At 40.5% G+C, this 18,646-nt stretch overlaps 3 gene segments (V, D, J or C); all 3 read right to left on the reverse strand.

Annotated features, from left to right (window-relative positions):
* Positions 1 to 1,134: 1,134 nt before the first annotated feature.
* Positions 1,135 to 18,646, reverse strand: part of LOC144466974 (Ig kappa chain V-V region MOPC 21-like) — a 96,972-nt gene continuing 79,460 nt past the window's right edge. The window contains 2 exon segments of the V gene segment in view: positions 1,135 to 1,711; positions 2,621 to 2,656. Of these exon segments, the coding sequence occupies positions 1,392 to 1,711; positions 2,621 to 2,656 (356 nt within the window).
* The window catches only part of LOC117266944 (Ig kappa chain V-III region MOPC 63-like), a 305,866-nt gene continuing 294,910 nt past the window's right edge, over positions 7,691 to 18,646 (reverse strand). Inside the window, 1 exon segment of the V gene segment in view lies at positions 7,691 to 8,271. Coding sequence covers positions 7,952 to 8,271 — 320 coding nt within the window.
* Positions 16,868 to 18,646, reverse strand: part of LOC144466973 (Ig kappa chain V-III region MOPC 63-like) — a 215,713-nt gene continuing 213,934 nt past the window's right edge. Inside the window, 2 exon segments of the V gene segment in view lie at positions 16,868 to 17,484; positions 18,302 to 18,337. Of these exon segments, the coding sequence occupies positions 17,162 to 17,484; positions 18,302 to 18,337 (359 nt within the window).

An 18,646-nucleotide genomic window follows, 5' to 3' on the forward strand; every position in this document is an offset into this window, starting at 1 on the left:
AACTGTTTTCATGCACTCACACTGAAAACTGCATCAGGATGATGTTGACAATAACTCTGCTTGTCATGTTGGGTTTTCTGAGTCAGGGTGAGAGGTTCTGAAAATGTGTCTGACATTGTGGCTTTGATTAATGTCTGATTTATTATATTCTAAACTGCTGATACTCAAGGTTTATATTTCATTTCTCATTTCAGAGTCTTCAGCCAACAATTTTCTGACTCAGACTGACAAATCCAAGTCTGTTAGTCTTGGAGGGACTGTGACCATCAGCGCCACAGGGAGTTCAAATATTGGTGCTGATCTCAGTTGGTACCTTCAGAAACCTGGACAGGCTCCCAAACTTCTTATACACACCACATCAACTTGCTTATCAGGAACTCCGTCTCGATTCAGTGGCAGTAGATCTGGTTCTCAGTACACTTTAACCATCAGTGACTTTAAGGCTGAAGATGTTGGAGATTATTACTGTCTGGGTGCTCATAGTGATGGAACGTTCACACAGTGATTTGTCGTCGTACAAAAACCTCCTTCAGTTTGACTGAAGTGAAAACGGCCTGCTGCAGGTGCAGAGGGTTGGTGAAGAGACTGAGGATAACTAGTCCAGTGAACACAACACAAGAGTCATCAAGCAGAACCACAATGAATATAAATAAAACTGAAGCAGACTCACAGACGCTCTTCCATATACAGTTTGAAACTTATATTCTTGTCACTTCATTCAGTCTCTTTATGAGGAAGCTGGGAAAGTTACATTCTGGTTGGACTCACTGATATCAAAACATATTTAACAGTGTCTCTACTGACAGCTGCACAAAACATTCATCTCATTTAGAAATGTAAAATATGTTTCAACACCACATTACATTGTGTTCACATTTACTGTTGCTTGATCACATATTTGAACCACAAATGTTTCTGAGATTTTGTTCATGATAAAAAATGTATTCTTTTTTATATCACTATATTATTTTGAGTTCCTTACAAATACAAAGACAAAATAATGATATTTATATTTCCATGATGAATCCAAAGCTTTTCATTTCCCACAGAGAGGAGTATCAGATGAAGTTATGAAAGCATTTAATTTCTTTCTGCTCTTCATGAGATTAAAGACCAAAGACTTGATGAAGTTATTTATCAGTGAAAGCTTTATTAGCAAAAACATTAGTCAACAACATGACAGTTATGAAGCACACTCACATCTAGCTGCTGAGCTCCACACATTATTCTCTAAGTTGTTGTTGTCCAACACTTTACAGCAGTGTTGTTCTCTGTCACACAAGGCTTTAGTTTCCTCTACAAACATTCAAACTCAGATTGATCAGAGCAGCAGGTGTGTTCCTCCTGCTCCCCCCACACACAACTCCTGTCCTGGGCTTCAGCCAGTCCCTCTAGCCCTCACACTGGCTCCTGCGGAGGGACTGGATCTGGCTGTGGCCATGATGGAGGACCTTGCAGGAGTACAGCTCTCCTAACATCCAGCGCTCCTGGCTCAGGCTCAGGGTGCTGCTGCTGCTGTAGCGTCCACTCTTCTCCTCCTCTGAGCTGCTCAGGACCCCGTCTGTCACCTCTGTACCGTCCACCTCCCAGCTCACCACGGCTCCCTGAGGAGAGTAGCCAGTCAGCAGGCAGGCCAGCGTGGCCGAGCCCCCAGAGAGCTGCTCAGAGGAGGGGGGAAGCAGAGAGACTGAGGGCCTGACCATGGGGCCAGCTGGAGGGGAAAGCAGAGACACACAAGGAGCAGATTAACTTCCACTGTAGGACAGACAGCTGAACATGACACAGTTATGATACATGACAGAGGTTAACACTGCTGTGGATCAGCTGTGTGCACCATACTGTGATCAGACAGAGGAGAGGAGCTGAGACATGACAGGAAATGAGGCTTTGACTAATAAAACTAAATTAGAAAACTTGATGTCATTTTGGCTTCGAAAGTAATAAATCTTCATCTGTGGCACTCATCAAAAATATCTACATCATAGACAATATATTGCAACATTAATTATGTGTACATGGAATTTAAATCTTGAATAACTTTGTATGATTTTCTTTTGTATCTGGTTTATAATGTGTGACAGTAAATAACTTTGTGGTGGAACAAAATGTAACATCTGTGTCCAGTTAAAGACTTTGTCATCTGTCTGTTTCACTTCCTTTTCACCACTTTAAACTAACGAACTGTGAACACAAACCACAGCTTAACTGTATGTACATATAAACTCAATTATATCTTTAAACATCATATTATATTTCATTTTAACAACTGTGTGAATGTAAAAATCCCAAAATAAGAAAACACATTAATTTACTGAGCAGTAAAATGTCCCTCAGACAAGTTGAGCAGCCACATTTGGTTTGACACAAGTTAAACTGAAAATAAAATAAGAAGAAATTCAAGTTTTGTGACGTAAATTTAACCATAAAATTATCTCTAATACAACAAGAATATTTATCTCTGCAGATTTTTTTTCCAAACTGTGATATCAATCAAGCTCAATGAAACACACAAAATATATAAAAAATAAAATAATCATAATAATTTCATAATTTATGGCATTTCTTAAGCAAAATTTGGTATCATATTTATTTGTAGAAATTATAAATCTCTGGTACTTACAGTGAACGATGAGTTTGGTTCCTCCACCAAAAGTGTACCACAGTGATACAAACTCATTAAGTGGCCGTACAAAAACCTCCTGCACTGTGAACAAGCATCTATCCACTGAAAATACTCTCTGATTTTTATAATTACAGAGAGAAAATTAAACTTTACAGAATCTATAAAGCTTCTTTAATGACATGGAATGAAAATATTGTATAAATAAAGATTATTTCTTGACTTTTTCTTTACTTTTCTACACCTGACAGAGAAATGATTACAGTCTGTTTGTAAAAAAAAAGTCATTTTTCTTCACAGTTTTATATCAGTTAATACATGGTCAAATACCCATGATGCATTTTAAATAATAATGATTTCAAACTAATATTAAAATGAATATAAACATATAATTTCTCTCCATTAAACCCTGTGAGTAAATGAAAGACAGACAAACAGACATATCATACCAAGCACAGTGAACACAAACTTGTCCTTAAATCCTCAACTGCACTTGTAATATAAATCTTTTCTTCTTTTCCATTAAGATGATAGATGGTGTAAATCCAAGCAGTATTCCTCCTGATTTTGTGTCCCACGTTGCCTTGAGTGTGTTGAGAGCAGAGAAATGATTTCCATAGAGAGGAGGCTTTGCATGGTCAGTTGATCCTCCAGTGAAGTGAGAAGGTTTATAGTCCTGTGAGTTCAACACTGCAGGACTCAGATGTGTCAGTCAACACAGCAGAAAGCACAAGCACCATGACTCTCATCACCATCCTCATCTGGACGCTGGCCTGCTGCTGTTTCACAGGTTCATTCACTCAGCAACATTTCAAATATGATGTGCTGCCTTTTCTCTCATTGATTTCTGCTGATAAATGAATGATTTGTTTTCGTCTGCAGGATGCAGTGCTCAGGTGACTGTGACTCAGGCTCCACTGGTGACATTTACTCCAGGATCCACTGTCACTCTCACCTGTAAGACCAGCCAAGCTGTTGCCACAGGTTATGATTCTGGATTTAGTTTGCGTGAAGCTATGTACTGGTACCAACAGAAATCTGGACAGCCTCCAAAGCTCCTAATAAAATTTGTGAGCACACGTGAATCAGGAACACCAGCTCGGTTTAGTGGCAGTGGAAGCAGCTCTGACTTCACTTTGACCATCAGTGGAGTTCAGACTGAAGATGCAGCAGTTTATTACTGTCAGAGTTACCACAGTGGCTATGTGTTCACACAGTGATTTATCGCCGTACAAAAACCTCCCTCAGTCAGACTGCAGAGACACTGAGCTGTTACAGCAGGAAGCGACTGCAGCTGCTGAAGAGGAAGAGACTCTGACACAGACCACTGAACACAGAGCTGACAGTAACCTCACCAAGCACAAGCCTCAATGTGATCTTTGTTTCCAAGATCAAAGTATTATTTTTACAATTAACAGTTTGGAGCAGTGACTTCTTCTTCTCTAGTTTTCCTTGCAGCATTATCACCCTGACTTTGGTTCAGAGTGATCAGGCCTCAGACTGCAACAGGGTTGTTCATGTCCCAGTTCAGAAAATCAGGATTTAAAAACAAAAAAACAAAACTAGTACAGTTGTGTTCAAAATAATAGCAGTCCAACATGACAAACCAGATCAGTCACTGTTTTTGGTAGAAATTATATTCCTGCATGGCAAATAATTTACTAGTACTGTAGGTGTAAAACAGTTATAGAGAACTAACGGACTCAAGAGCCATGACATGTACGCTGCTGATTCTGCGTAACTGAATCATTAATTGAAAGGAGCGTGTTCAAAATAATGGCAGTGTGGAGTTTAATTAGTGAGGTCATTCATTCTGTGAAAAAACAGGTGTCAAACAGGTGGCCGTTATTCAAGGATGAAGGCAGCAAATGTTGCACATGCTGATTATAGTGAATTTCTCTCTGAAAGTCTGAGTGAAATGGGTCGTTCCAGACATTGTTCAGAAGAACAGCGTACTCTGATTAAGAAGTTGATTGGAGAGGGGAAAACATATAAAGAAGTGCTGAAAATGATGCTCAGCTAAAATGATCTCAAACACTTTAAAATGGCAACCAAAACTAGAAAGACGTGGAAGAAAACAGTAAACTACCATCCGAATGGATGGAAGAATAGCCAAAATGGCAACGACTCAACAAATGATGAGCTCCAGGGAGATCAAAGAAGGTCTAAAGTTACCTGTGAGTACTGTAACAATTAGAAGACACCTATGTGAAGCCAAGCTATCGGCAAGAAGCCCTGGCAAAGTCCCATTGTTGCAACAATGGACATGTGCTGAAGAGGTTACAATTTGCCAAAGAACACATTGACTGGCCTAAAGAGAAATGGCACAACATTTTGTGGACTGATGAAAGCAAGATTGTTCTTTCTGGGTCTAGGGGCCGCAGACAGTTTGTCAGACGACCCCCAAACACTGAATTCAAGCCACAGTACACTGTGAAGACTGAAGCCTGGTGGCGCAAGCATCATGATATTGGGATGTTTCTCATACTATGGTGTCGGGCCTATTATTTACATACCAGGGATCATGGATCAGAATAGTTGAAGAGGTCATGTTGCCTTATGTCAAAGAAGAAATGCCCTTGAAATGGGTGTTTCAACAAGACAACGACCCCAAACACACCAGTAAGCAAACAGCATCTTGGTTACAGACCAACAAGATTAACGTTATGGAGCGGCCAGCCCAATCCCCGCACCTTAATACAATAGAAAACTTGTGGGGTGACATCAAAAATGCTGTTTCTGAGGCAAAACCAAGAAATGCAGAGGAATTGTGGAATGCAGTCCAATCGTCCTGGGCTGGAACACCTGTTCACAGGTACCAGAAGTTGGTCGACTCCATGCAACACAGATGTGAAACAGCTCTCAGAAACAGTGGCTATACAACTAAATATTAGTTCAGTGATTCACTGGAAAGCTAAATCTTCAAGCATTTTTCAGGTTAAACAGTAAATGTGTGAGTTTGTAAAGGAAAATACAGACACTGCTATTTTTTTGAACAACCGAATATTCCTTTTTTCTTCACTTTCTTTAAAGTAATGACACATTTGATTCATGTTTTGATTTGGAATAGAATGTGCAGTGTTCCCAATGCATTTGCATGTATGGAAATAAAAACTATCACAAGGATTTTGGGCTTTACTCACTTTTTTAAACACTGCTATTATTTTGAACACAACTGTATTGTCAGGATAATGAATGTGGCTGTGGAGGGAAATCCAGGGGATGGAAGCTGATGGCAGGGAAACAACACAAGATTGGAGGTTTGGCTGGCTGGGAGAGTGGCAGAGGGTCAAACAGGCAGGCAGGCAGGAGGTGATCCTATGATGGAGGAAAACACAGGGTAAGTATCCACAAAAAAATACACAAGCAAAAGTCTAAGTTGAATTGACAGTTCAACAGAGGTCTGAAGCGTGACTGTACCACACTGGTAGACATAATGACATGGTGAGGACTGGAGAGGCGAGCCGGTGTTTTATACTGCAGGGTTGATTACTGGATGGTTCTCAGGTGAGCAGCAGGGAGCAGGTGAGTTGCATGAATGTAATCAGGAACCCAGGAGAGTGAGGGAGTTGTCACGCTCACAGCACAGACACACAGAGAGACAGACAGGGGAAAAGAGCCAAAGGCCAAATACAAAATGAATCTCGTCAATTTAAAGATGTTGTGAGCCTGGACAGCCAGCAAAGGGCAGCCTGCATCTATTTATGAGCACAAAGACCTTTGAGAAACTTTCAAAGACAGAAACAGCAGAGAGATGAGGAACAGAGAGTCAAAAGTTTCTCCATGTTCTTCATCAGTTCACAGGGAGATGTAGCCTCTACTTCCTCCACCTCATCTCTCCCTCTCTGTTTCACATGGACAGGTGTGCCCAGATGTGTTTTGCATGACTTTAATGCATCACTGCTCCTCACAGTTTTAAGTTCTCATGTCACAGAGAGTCTGAACTGTTTTCATGCACTCAGACTGAAAACTGCATCAGGATGATGTTGACAATAACTCTGCTTGTCATGTTGGGTTTTCTGAGTCAGGGTGAGAGGTTCTGAAAATGTGTCTGACATTGTGGCTTTGATTAATGTCTAATTTATTATATTCTAAACTGCTGTTACTCAAGGTTTATATTTCATTTCTCATTTCAGAGTCTTCTGCCAACAATTCTCTGACTCAGACTGACAAATCCAAGTCTGTTAGTCTTGGAGGGGCTGTGACCATCAGCGCCACAGGGAGTTCAAATATTGGCGGTGATCTCAGTTGGTACCTTCAGAAACCTGGACAGGCTCCCAAACTTCTCATATACAGTTCATCAACTCTCTTCTCTGGAACTCCGTCTCGATTCAGTGGCAGTAGATCTGGTTCTCACTACACTTTAACCATCAGTGACTTTAAGGCTGAAAATGTTGGAGATTATTACTGTCTGGGTGACCATGGTAGTGGAGTCTTCACACAGTGATTTGTCGTCGTACAAAAACCTCCTTCAGTTTGACTGAAGTGAAAACGGCCTGCTGCAGGTGCAGAGGGTTGGTGAAGAGACTGTGATGAGGATAACTGGTCCAGTGAACACAACACAAGAGTCATCAAGCAGAACCACTAAATAAAAGTGAAACAGACTCACAGACGCTCTTCCATATACAGTTTGAAACTTATATTCTTGTCACTTCATTCAGTCTCTTTATGAGGGAAGCTGAGAAAGTTACATTCTGGTTGGACTCACTGATATCAAAACATATTTAACAGTGTCTCTACTGACAGCTGCACAAAACATTCATCTTATTTAGAAATATAAAATATGTTTCAACACCACATTACGTTGTGTTCACATTTACTGTTGCTTGATCACATATTTGAACCACAAATGTTTTTGAGGTTTTGTTGATGATAAAAAATGTATTCTTTTTTATATCACTATAAAATTTTGAGTTCCTTACAAATACAAAGACAAAATAATGATATTTATATTTACATGATGAATCCAAAGCTTTTCATTTCCCACAGAGAGGAGTATCAGATGAAGTTATGAAAGCATTTCATTTCTTTCTGCTCTTCATGAGATTAAAGACCAAAGACTTGATGAAGTTATTTATCAGTGAAAGCTTTATTAGCAAAAACATCAGTCATCAACATGACAGTTATGAAGCACACTCACATCTAGCTGCTGAGCTCCACACATTCCTCTCTAAGTTGTTGTTGTCCAACACTTTACAGCAGTGTTGTTCTCTGTCACACAAAGCTTTAGTTTCCTCTACAAACATTCAAACTCAGATTGATCAGAGCAGCAGGTGTGTTCCTCCTGCTCCCCCCACACACAGCTCCTGTCCTGGGCTTCAGCCAGTCCCTCTAGCCCTCACACTGGCTCCTGCGGAGGGACTGGATCTGGCTGTGGCCATGATGGAGGACCCTGCAGGAGTACAGCTCTCCTAACATCCAGCGCTCCTGGCTCAGGCTCAGGGTGCTGCTGCTGCTGTAGCGTCCGCTCTTCTCCTCCTCTGAGCTGCTCAGGACCCCCTCTGTCACCTCTGTACCGTCCACCTCCCAGCTCACCACGGCTCCCTGAGGAGAGTAGCCAGTCAGCAGGCAGGCCAGCGTGGCCGAGCCCCCAGAGAGCTGCTCAGAGGAGGGGGGAAGCAGAGAGACTGAGGGCCTGACCATGGGGCCAGCTGGAGGATAGAGCAGAGACACACAAGGAGCAGATTAACTTCCACTGTAGGACAGACAGCTGGACATGACACAGTTATGATACATGACAGAGGTTAACACTGCTGTGGATCAGCTGTGTGCACCATACTGTGATCAGACAGAGGAGAGGAGCTGAGACATGACAGGAAATGAGGCTTTGACTAATAAAACTAAATTAGAAAACTTGATGTCATTTTGGCTTCGAAAGTAATAAATCTTCATCTGTGGCACTCATCAAAAATATCTACATCATAGACAATATATTGCAACGTTAATTATGTGTACATGGAATTTAAATCTCAATACCTTTGTATGATTTTCTTTTGTATCAGCTTTATAATGTGTGACAGTAAATAACTGTGGTGGAACAAAATGTAACATCTGTGTCCAGTTAAAGACTTTGTCATCTGTCTGTTTCACTTCCTTTTCACCACTTTAAACTAACGAACTGTGAACACAAACCACAGCTTAACTGTATGTACATATAAACTCAATAATATGTTTAAACATCATATTAGATTTCATTTTAACAACTGTGTGAATGTTAAAATCCCAAAATAAGAAAACACATTAATTTACTGAGCAGTAAAATGTCCCTCAGACAAGTTGAGCAGCCACATTTGGTTTGACACAAGTTAAATTGAAAACCAAATAAGAAGAAATTCAAGTTTTGTGACGTAAATTTAACCATAAAATTATCTCTAATACAACAAGAATATTTATCTTTGCAGATTTTTTTCCAAACTGTGATATCAATCAAGCTCAATGAATCCCACAAAATATATAAAAAATAAAATAATCATCATAATTTCTTAATTTATGGCATTTCTTAAGCAAAATTTGGTATAATATTTATTTGTAGAAATTATAAATCTCTGGTACTTACAGTGAACGACGAGTTTGGTTCCTCCACCAAAAGTGACCCACAGTGATACAAACTCATTAAGTGGCCGTACAAAAACCTCCTGCACTGTGAACAAGCAACTATCCACTGAAAATACTCTCTGATTTTTATAATTACAGAGAGAAAATTAAACTTTACTGAATCTACAAAGCTTCTTTAATGACATGGAATGAAAATATTGTATAAATAAAGATTATTTCTTGAGTTTTTCTTTACTTTTCTACACCTGACAGAGAAATGATTACAGTCTGTTTGTAAAAAAAAGTCATTTTTCTTCACAGTTTTATATCGGTTAATACATGGTCAAATACCCATGATGCATTTTAAATAATAATGATGTCAAACTAATATTAAAATGAATATAAACATATAATTTATCTCCATTAAAACCTGTGAGTAAATGAAAGGCAGACAAACAGACATATCATACCAAGCACAGTGAACACAAACTTCTCCTTAAATCCTCAACTGCACTTGTAATATAAATCTTTTCTTCTTTTCCATTAAGATGATAGATGGTGTAAATCCAAACAGTATTCCTCCTGATTTTGTGTCCCACGTTGCCTTGAGTGTGTTGAGAGCAGAGAAATGATTTCCATAGAGAGGAGGCTTTGCATGGTCAGCTGATCCTCCAGTGAAGTGAGAAGGTTTATAGTCCTGTGAGTTCAACACTGCAGGACTCAGATGTGTCAGTCAACACAGCAGAAAGCACAAGCACCATGACTCTCATCACCATCCTCATCTGGACGCTGGCCTGCTGCTGTTTCACAGGTTCATTCACTCAGCAACATTTCAAACATGATGTGCTGCCTTTTCTCTCATTGATTTCTGCTGATAAATGAATGATTTGTTTTTGTCTGCAGGATGCAGCGCTCAGGTGACTGTGACTCAGCCTCCACTGGTGACATCTGCTCCAGGATCTACTGTCACTCTCACCTGTAAGACCAGCCAAGCTGTTTACAGACACTCTAGTGTTGGAGATTTTATGTTCTGGTATCAACAGAAATCTGGACAGACTCCAAAGCTCCTAATAAGATATGTGAGCACACGTGTATCAGGAACACCAGCTCGGTTTAGTGGCAGTGGAAGCAGCTCTGACTTCACTTTGACCATCAGTGGAGTTCAGACTGAAGATGCAGCAGTTTATTACTGTCAGAGTCTACACTTCATCAACAGTGCTTATGTGTTCACACAGTGATTTGTCATCGTACAAAAACCTCCCTCAGTCAGACTGCAGAGACACTGAGCTGTTACAGCAGGAAGCGACTGCAGCTGCTGAAGAGGAAGAGACTCTGACACAGACCACTGAACACAGAGCTGACAGTAACCTCACCAAGCACACACTACATATTCACACTAATATTTTGGAATATTTAATATAATTGATATACTTTTATTTTTATTCCCTGTCAAAAAGTTATGAGAAGCACACTCATCAGAATCAATACATTTCATGCAACCTAGAATCCAAATATACATAAACATATTATTTTTCCATTTTACAAAATAGATTAAACATTTTCAGAAATATACATTGTGCCTACTTGCTGACAGACACCACTCTCACATCTGTCCATTAAATATGAAGCTAGCCAGCAACAGCTTAGCTTAGCTTAGCATAAAGACTTGAAACAGAGGTAAACAGCTAGCCTGGTTCTGTCTAACGTTAACTAAAACCACCTCCCAGCTCCTCTAAAGCTCACCAGTTAAAATGTAATATTGTTTGTTTAACCATCACAAATAACAGAGAAGAAAATCAGCTTGTTGTGGTTTTACAGGAGTACATACTGGAAACAATGGGTTCGTTTGGAAATCCTCACTCCAAGTGCTGGAGTGCACTCTGGCACAAACTGGACCATCTGTAAAGTTGGAGCGCTGTTAGAAAGTAGCGCTCGGTTATTCAGAACACCACACTCTCGGAGCAGCAGAGCGTACTCTGGGCGCTCTGTCTGGGGAAACGGAGCAGCAGAGCAACAAGTCATTAACTTAATGGTTTGTAACTCATGTAGAAGAACAACGCTCTGTTTCTTCCAACAACAGCGCTCTCATTTTATAGTAGAGCGTCAGATTGTATTTCTGAACACACAGGTAACCAGTGGAGACTTTGTTTTCTTTGCACAGATCAAATAAACCAGAAATCAAATAGGCTCGTGAGTTTTGGAGGAGCTGATTGGCTGATCTTCTTGTCAAAGGACAGGCACCCTTTTCCCCTGCTTCCAGTCTGTATGCTAAGCTAAGCTAACTGGCTTCAGCTTTATATTAACCATATGATATGAGAGTCTCATCATGAAGTGGAATGAGTCTCTTTCCTGCAATACTAAACTCAAAGGCCGGCCCTCGACTTTTCAGGGCCCAAAGTGGACATTGTGGGCCCCTCCTCAGAGTAAGCTGTTGCCACTTCACATGGCACTAAACCAGCTCACGTGAACTGTAGTCTAAGCACTTATTATTACAAATAAGCATGTAAAGAGTAAAGTGGGACCTATTAGCAGCAACAGTATCTTTACAGTAAATACAGTGTTTGTCTATTTGCCCCTGAACCCCATGAATGGTCCATCTCAGGCCTTTTGCTCGACCCGGTGAGTTTGATGCATATTTTAGTGTCATGCTCTTGGTGGAAAGGGCTGACTCTTACCTGTCTCAAAACATATCCCAGCTGACACTGGGCGAGTTCACCCAGGACAGGTCTTCAGACTATCACAGAGCTGACACACAGAGACAGACAATTTTAAGTCACCAGTTAACCTGACCTGTGTGTGTTTGGACTGTGGCAGGAAGCCAGAAAACCTGGAGAAAACCCACACTGACATGGGAAGACAATACTCCACAAAAACCCACACAGGCCAGCTGGCAGGTCCGGTTCATTACTCAACATGTTTACACTTTATTCAAAGGACAAACAATGTCTTGGTGTTGCTGTCGTAGGGTTGGCTGGGCCTCCTTAAAGGTCAGTCCACCTTACGGGAGCCTGATTCAGTTTGAATGGGCACCAGGTGTAGCTCATTCATGCTACTCTACATACACACCATGCAAAGCCTCAGGCTGCAAACACACTGCTCCTCATTCCTGTGCTGAGTTATGTTGAAGTGTACATTCAAGCTGTTTTCTTTGTGTCTTTGATTTGTATGCTTTGGTGTCCTGCATGTGGGTTGTAAAATGTATGGATGTTTCAGTGTTGTAGGCCAGATTTTCCCTTGAAGGCCAGCACACTCCCTGGGTTTGTCTCTTAAAGAGGTGAATGCCTGTTTCTGCCTTTAGTGAGATCTGATTTAAACCTTTTCATGACTGTTAAATTCAAACTCATGACACTGTCCTTTAATACACCACAAACTCTCCTTTAATTTACATACAAGGGGTTTTGGGTCATTGTGTTTTCTTGCAGTGTTACTGCTGCTCTGTCTTGGGGTATGTTTTTTTTTAATGTAATTCATGTATGTAATAGTTTGTAGAAGGTTATGTTATTAGTAGAGGACACAGTGCAATCTCCCACCTGTGTTTTTGTCTTTGGTTTTAGGCTGAACTCTGACCAAGGAAGGGAGGACTGGGGCCTGTCCAAGCTGTGGCCTAGCTCCCTAAGCATCCACTCCTATTGTACAGTTGAGTGTTGTTGTGTTTTCACATTGCACTTTACTTTGAGTCTTGCTTGACTCTCTTTGTGTGTGTAACCTTTCTTTTTGCATTGGCCTGAGTGGGTCTTCCCCTAAAATTTCCCCCTGGGCTGGCAGACAGCAACCCTCCCCCTGACTGTGTCCTCAACTTACAAAGCCATTTTTGGAATATATTTCGGTTTTAGCTATATTTTTCTAGGAGTGTCACATATGTGTTACTAATTTGAAACCTTGTGTCTACTCTCCCTTCAAGGCAAATTGGTAAAAATGACTGAAACGGTCCCAGTGCTCAGCCTCTGGTCACATTGCCATGGAACGTGATGAGAAAGATCAGTTGGGGTGATGAGCTGAAACACTGAGCAGCCCGAAATACACTGAGGTCAGACAGGTTAACATCACATTATCGTGCAACACCTGAATCAGGTCAAGAGACATACATGACTATGAAATTAAAGAAGAAACTCAATCAAATTGTGTCAGATGATAGTGAGTTCAGTGTTGATCCAATGTGCCAGCAGGGGGTGCTATAGACCTGTTTAATGAAGACGTGATGTGAGACTATAAAGAAATAAGAGTTTCTGATGAAGAGAAGAACCATAAAAACAGCACAAACTCAAACTTTGTGAGATGGGCTTTCAACGGCCGAATAATCCTCATGATGATGATGAACTGGTGCAGTGTAGCAGCTGATACATGGTCAAATACCCATGATGCCTTGAGTCTGTTGAGAGACATCATTTCCATAGAGAGGAGGCTTTGCATGGTCAGCTGATCCTCCAGTGAAGTGAGAAGGTTTATAGTCCTGTGAGTTCAACACTGCAGGACTCAGATGTGTCAGTCAACACAGCAGAAAGCACAAGCACCATGACTCTCATCACCATCCTCATCTGGACGCTGGCCTGCTGCTGTTTCACAGGTTCATTCACTCAGCAACATTTCAAACATGATGTGCTGCCTTTTCTCTCATTGATTTCTGCTGATAAATGAATGATTTGTTTTTGTCTGCAGGATGCAGCGCTCAGGTGACTGTGACTCAGCCTCCAGTGGTGACATTTACTCCAGGATCCACTGTCACTCTCACCTGTAAGACCAGCCAAGCTGTTTACAGACACTCTAGTGTTGGAGATTGTATGTCCTGGTATCAACAGAAATCTGGACAGCCTCCAAAGCTCCTAATAAAATTTGTGAGCACACGTGAATCAGGAACACCAGCTCGGTTTAGTGGCAGTGGAAGCAGCTCTGACTTCACTTTGACCATCAGTGGAGTTCAGACTGAAGATGCAGCAGTTTATTACTGTCAGAGTCTACACAACATCAACAGTGCTTGGGTGTTCACACAGTGATTTTCCGCCGTACAAAAACCTGCTGAAGAGGAAGAGACTCTGACACAGACCACTGAACACAGAGCTGACAGTAACCTCACCAAGCACACACTACACACTAACACTGAAATATTAATGAAAAAGATTCTTATAAATGTATAAATGTCACACTACATGATGCTGTTTTCACAATTACTGTCAAAAGTTGAGAGAAAGGTTGCCTGATCACGTCCAACGAAATGTGTTGTTAATGTGTGTTTTTAAACCTGATATAATCATGTGATCTTTCCTCACAGAACTCATTAACTGATGTTCAATACAAGGAGTTCCACTGTTACAACCTGCTGCACTACTGGGGTAAGTTGTGACAATAAGAATGAAAAATTAAAGACAACACAATGACAAAAACTACACATGAAAACTGACACATACAATAATAAGCAATTCCTCCTACAGTCTAACTGGCTAACACGTACCTGTCAGATGCTTCATACCTCATGTGGAGTGCAATGAGGACATTTTGACTGCTGTGATCCCCCACACAGGGCAGCTGTGTTGATCCTCTTTCTCTCAGGTTTTGTAGTTTCTTGCAGTGTCTGCTCAGTGTCACATGGCAGACAGACTATTATTTGGGTACAGACGTTAACATGTTTCCCTGCCTCACCTCATCTGATGCTGATTTTACTGCATGTACATCTTCTGTTACAGTTAACAAGGATGAACACAAACTCAGAAAGAGAGTGGAGAAAATGGGGTTTTATTGCCAGGATAATGAATGTGGCTGTGGAGGGAAATCCAGGGGATGGAAGCTGATGACAGGGAAACAACACAAGATTGGAGGTTTGGCTGGCTGGGAGAGTGGCAGAGGGTCAAACAGGCAGGCAGGCAGGTAGGAGGTGATCCTATGATGGAGGAAAACACAGGGTAAGTATCCACTAAAAAAAATACACACAAGCAAAAGTCTAAGTTGAATTGACAGTTCAACAGAGGTCTGAAGCGTGACTGTACCACACTGGTAGACATAATGACATGGTGAGGACTGGAAAGGAGAGCCGGTGTTTTATACTGCAGGGTTGATTACTGGATGGTTCTCAGGTGAGCAGGAGGGAGCAGGTGAGTTGCATGAATGTAATCAGGAACCCAGGAGAGTGAAAATATGAAAATGAACATCTTGCCACCAGTGGATTTCTCCTCATCTATGTTGCCGTTATCACGACCTCTTAAATATTGGGAAAAGATTCATTCACTAATAACCAAATTCATATGGGGAGGGAAGCGACCCTGTGTCAAATAATCCACATCACAACGTCACAAATCATCAGGAGGTCTCTCGGTCCCCAATTTTAAACACTATGCCTGGTCATTTGTTTTAAGACCTCTCTCAACCTGGTTTAATCCTGATGCTGTTGTGTCATGGAAATCTATAGAAGAAAACTTAGTCTACCCTCATAGATTAATAGATTTAGTTCACTCTGCCATATGACTTAAACACGCCAAACTTCATTTTGGCCCCATCATCACTTATCTCTTGGGTCTGCCCCATTTCCATCTCCAATGTGGGAGACTAAAGGTGTTCATGTCTCAGGAGATATTTTTGATGGGAATGGTTTACGTTCTTTTAATGAACTGCAGGTTACTTTCAATTTACCTGCTTCATTATTTTTCTTGTACCTCCAGCTGAGATCCTCCATGAAGGCCTATGGTACGGTGTTCCCTGGCACACACCGCTTACTACCCACAGAATGCATAAAATATTAAGTAAACAAGACCAAACAAAAAGTGCAGTATGTTTGTGGATTATACATGGTTATACTAAAACATATGTATTTTCATAACCGTACAAATCAAACAGTGAAATGCATGTGAACTTAGATTTGTAAACTGCTCAATCTTACAAAACAAATAAAAACAATTGATCACAAAAACAGGAACCCAGGAGAGTGAGGGAGTTGCCACGCCCACAGCACAGACACACAGAGAGACAGACAGAGGGAAAAGAGCCAAAGGCCAAATACAAAATCAATCTCATGTCAATTTAAAGATGTTGTGAGCTTGGACAGCCAGCAGAGGGCAGCCTGCATCTATTTATGAGCACAAAGACCTTTGAGAAACTTTTCAAAGACAGAAACAGCAGAGAGATGAGGAACAGAGAGTCAAAAGTTTCTCCATGTTCTTCATCAGTCCACAGGGAGATGTAGCCTCTACTGACTTTACTGAAGTGAAAACGGCCTGCTGCAGGTGCAGAGGGTTGGTGAAGAGACTGTGATGAGGATAACTGGTCCAGTGAACACAACACAAGAGTCATCAAGCAGAACCACAATGAATGTAAATCAAACTGAAACAGACTCACAGACGCTCTTCCATATACAGTTTGAAACTTATATTCTTGTCACTTCATTCATTCTCTTTATGAGGAAGCTGGGAAAGTTACATTAATGTTTGAATATGACACTGATATTTAAAAAATGTTTAACAGTGACTCTATAGCTGCATAAAAACCTCTAATCTCAGAGTTCAAAAGGAAATATAGATTTTAATTTAATTACTCAACATGTCAAAAATTCACGATTTCATACTATAGTATTAATACACTATATACTATTATAGTGTCACAAAGTAATAAAAATACAGCCATCTTCTGTACTAACAGGTATAGTATGATATCAGTTATGATCTTGCAATGATCAAGAAGGTATTTGTCATAATGAATATATGATAAAAGAAACACAAAGACACTGACTCATTATAATCCACAGTTTTATTTAATGATGGTTTAATGTTCATGCCACATTTGTGATGAATGAATAGTTTGTGTTGGAGTGAAACTAATAACATTCAGTTGAAGTTGAAAAGTAATGAAGAATATGCAAAAAGAGAATATGCAGAAGATGAGTATTAGAAAGCAACATGCAGACTAAAACACTGAGCAGAGAGCTGTGAAAGTGCAGAAAGATGTGAAGAGAGGAGATGTGTAGCTTCATCAAGATGTGTATGAAAGAAGCAGCATCATTTCCAGACAGGAAGTGTTGCTGAAGCTCTACTCTGAGCAGCGGTCAGGGTCCAGGCTTTGAGTGACAGGGCTCTGTCCATTCAGACTGGCCTCACAGCTCACTGAGCCCGCCTTCCTCCACTGGTCTGCAGGGAGGCTCAGGGTGCTGCTCCAGCTGTAGTGGCCGTCCCTCCCCAGGACCTCCAGGCTGTGTGACACCCCTGAGGAGCTGCTGCTGCCCCCCACCTTCCAGCCCAGCCTCCAGGCTGAGGGGAAGCCCCCGCTGGCCACACACACCAGTGTGGCACTGTCCTGCTGCAGCTCCTCTCTGGAGGGGGGGAGGACGGTCAGGGTGGGCCGCACCACACCCACTGGAGGAGACAGAGAGGGGGGAGGAGAGGGGGGAGAAAAGACAAAGGAATGAGAGTGAAGGCTTGGTAATAAAGAAAAATCACATCCTGCTCATTTCTTACATTTGATCAAATCAAACAGAATAACTTGTGCTGCTGTTGCACTCATAAATCACTCAGTATCAGACCATCAGCCACATGATTCAAGTGAGACTAAAAAGCTTGATTGATAATGATTATTGATGACATCTTCATATGTGTTTCATAATGTGTGACAGTGAATAACTCGTCCCTGTGATGATTTTCTTCTGTTGAAACTGACAGAGCTGAAACACTCATGTGAATACAGTTAAAACCTTTGTCATCTGTCTCTTTCACTTCCTTTTACTACATGGAAAATGACTGAACCGTGAACACAAAGATAAACTGCATTTACTGAGAAAAACATCTCTGTGTTTAACAGAATCCACATCAGATTATAATTCATTTTTTATAAATGTAATTTCCAAATTAAGGAATAAAAAAAAGTAATTTTATTTTTTGAGGGTTCAAGGTCTGACTTGAACAACTGTTACTTTTAAACATTTTTTAAGAGACAATAAATTCAATATTACTGAAAAAAATAAGAAAATTGTTATTTCATGGTATTTCTTTTTAAATGTGATTAAAGAAAATGCTGAGATAATTTTGGTTTCTACAATTTCTCATCAGATTGATCAAATTACAAAAAAAATATCAACATACAAACACTGAATTTGATCAGAGTCTCATTCAATACTTGAAAATAGTTCTATTGGCTATATATTGAATTAAATGAAATAAAATCTCTGGTACTTACAGTCAACGACGAGTTTGGTTCCTCCACCAAAAGTCCACCACAGTGATACAAACTCATTAAGTGGCCGTACAAAAACCTCCTGCACTGTGAACAAGCATCTATCCACTGAAAATACTCTCTGATTTTTATAATTACAGAGAGAAAATTAAACTTTACTGGATCTATAAAGCTTCTTTAATGATATGGAATGAAAATATTGTATAAATAAAGATTATTTCTTGAGTTTTTCTTTACTTTTCTACACCTGACAGAGAAATGATTACAGTCTGTTTGTAAAAAAAGTCATTTTTCTTCACAGTTTTATATCAGGTAATACATGGTCAAATACCCATGATGCATTTTAAA

This window comes from Epinephelus lanceolatus, chromosome 15, assembly GCF_041903045.1.
Source record: "Epinephelus lanceolatus isolate andai-2023 chromosome 15, ASM4190304v1, whole genome shotgun sequence".
In the NCBI taxonomy this organism is placed as follows: domain Eukaryota; kingdom Metazoa; phylum Chordata; class Actinopteri; order Perciformes; family Serranidae; genus Epinephelus; species Epinephelus lanceolatus.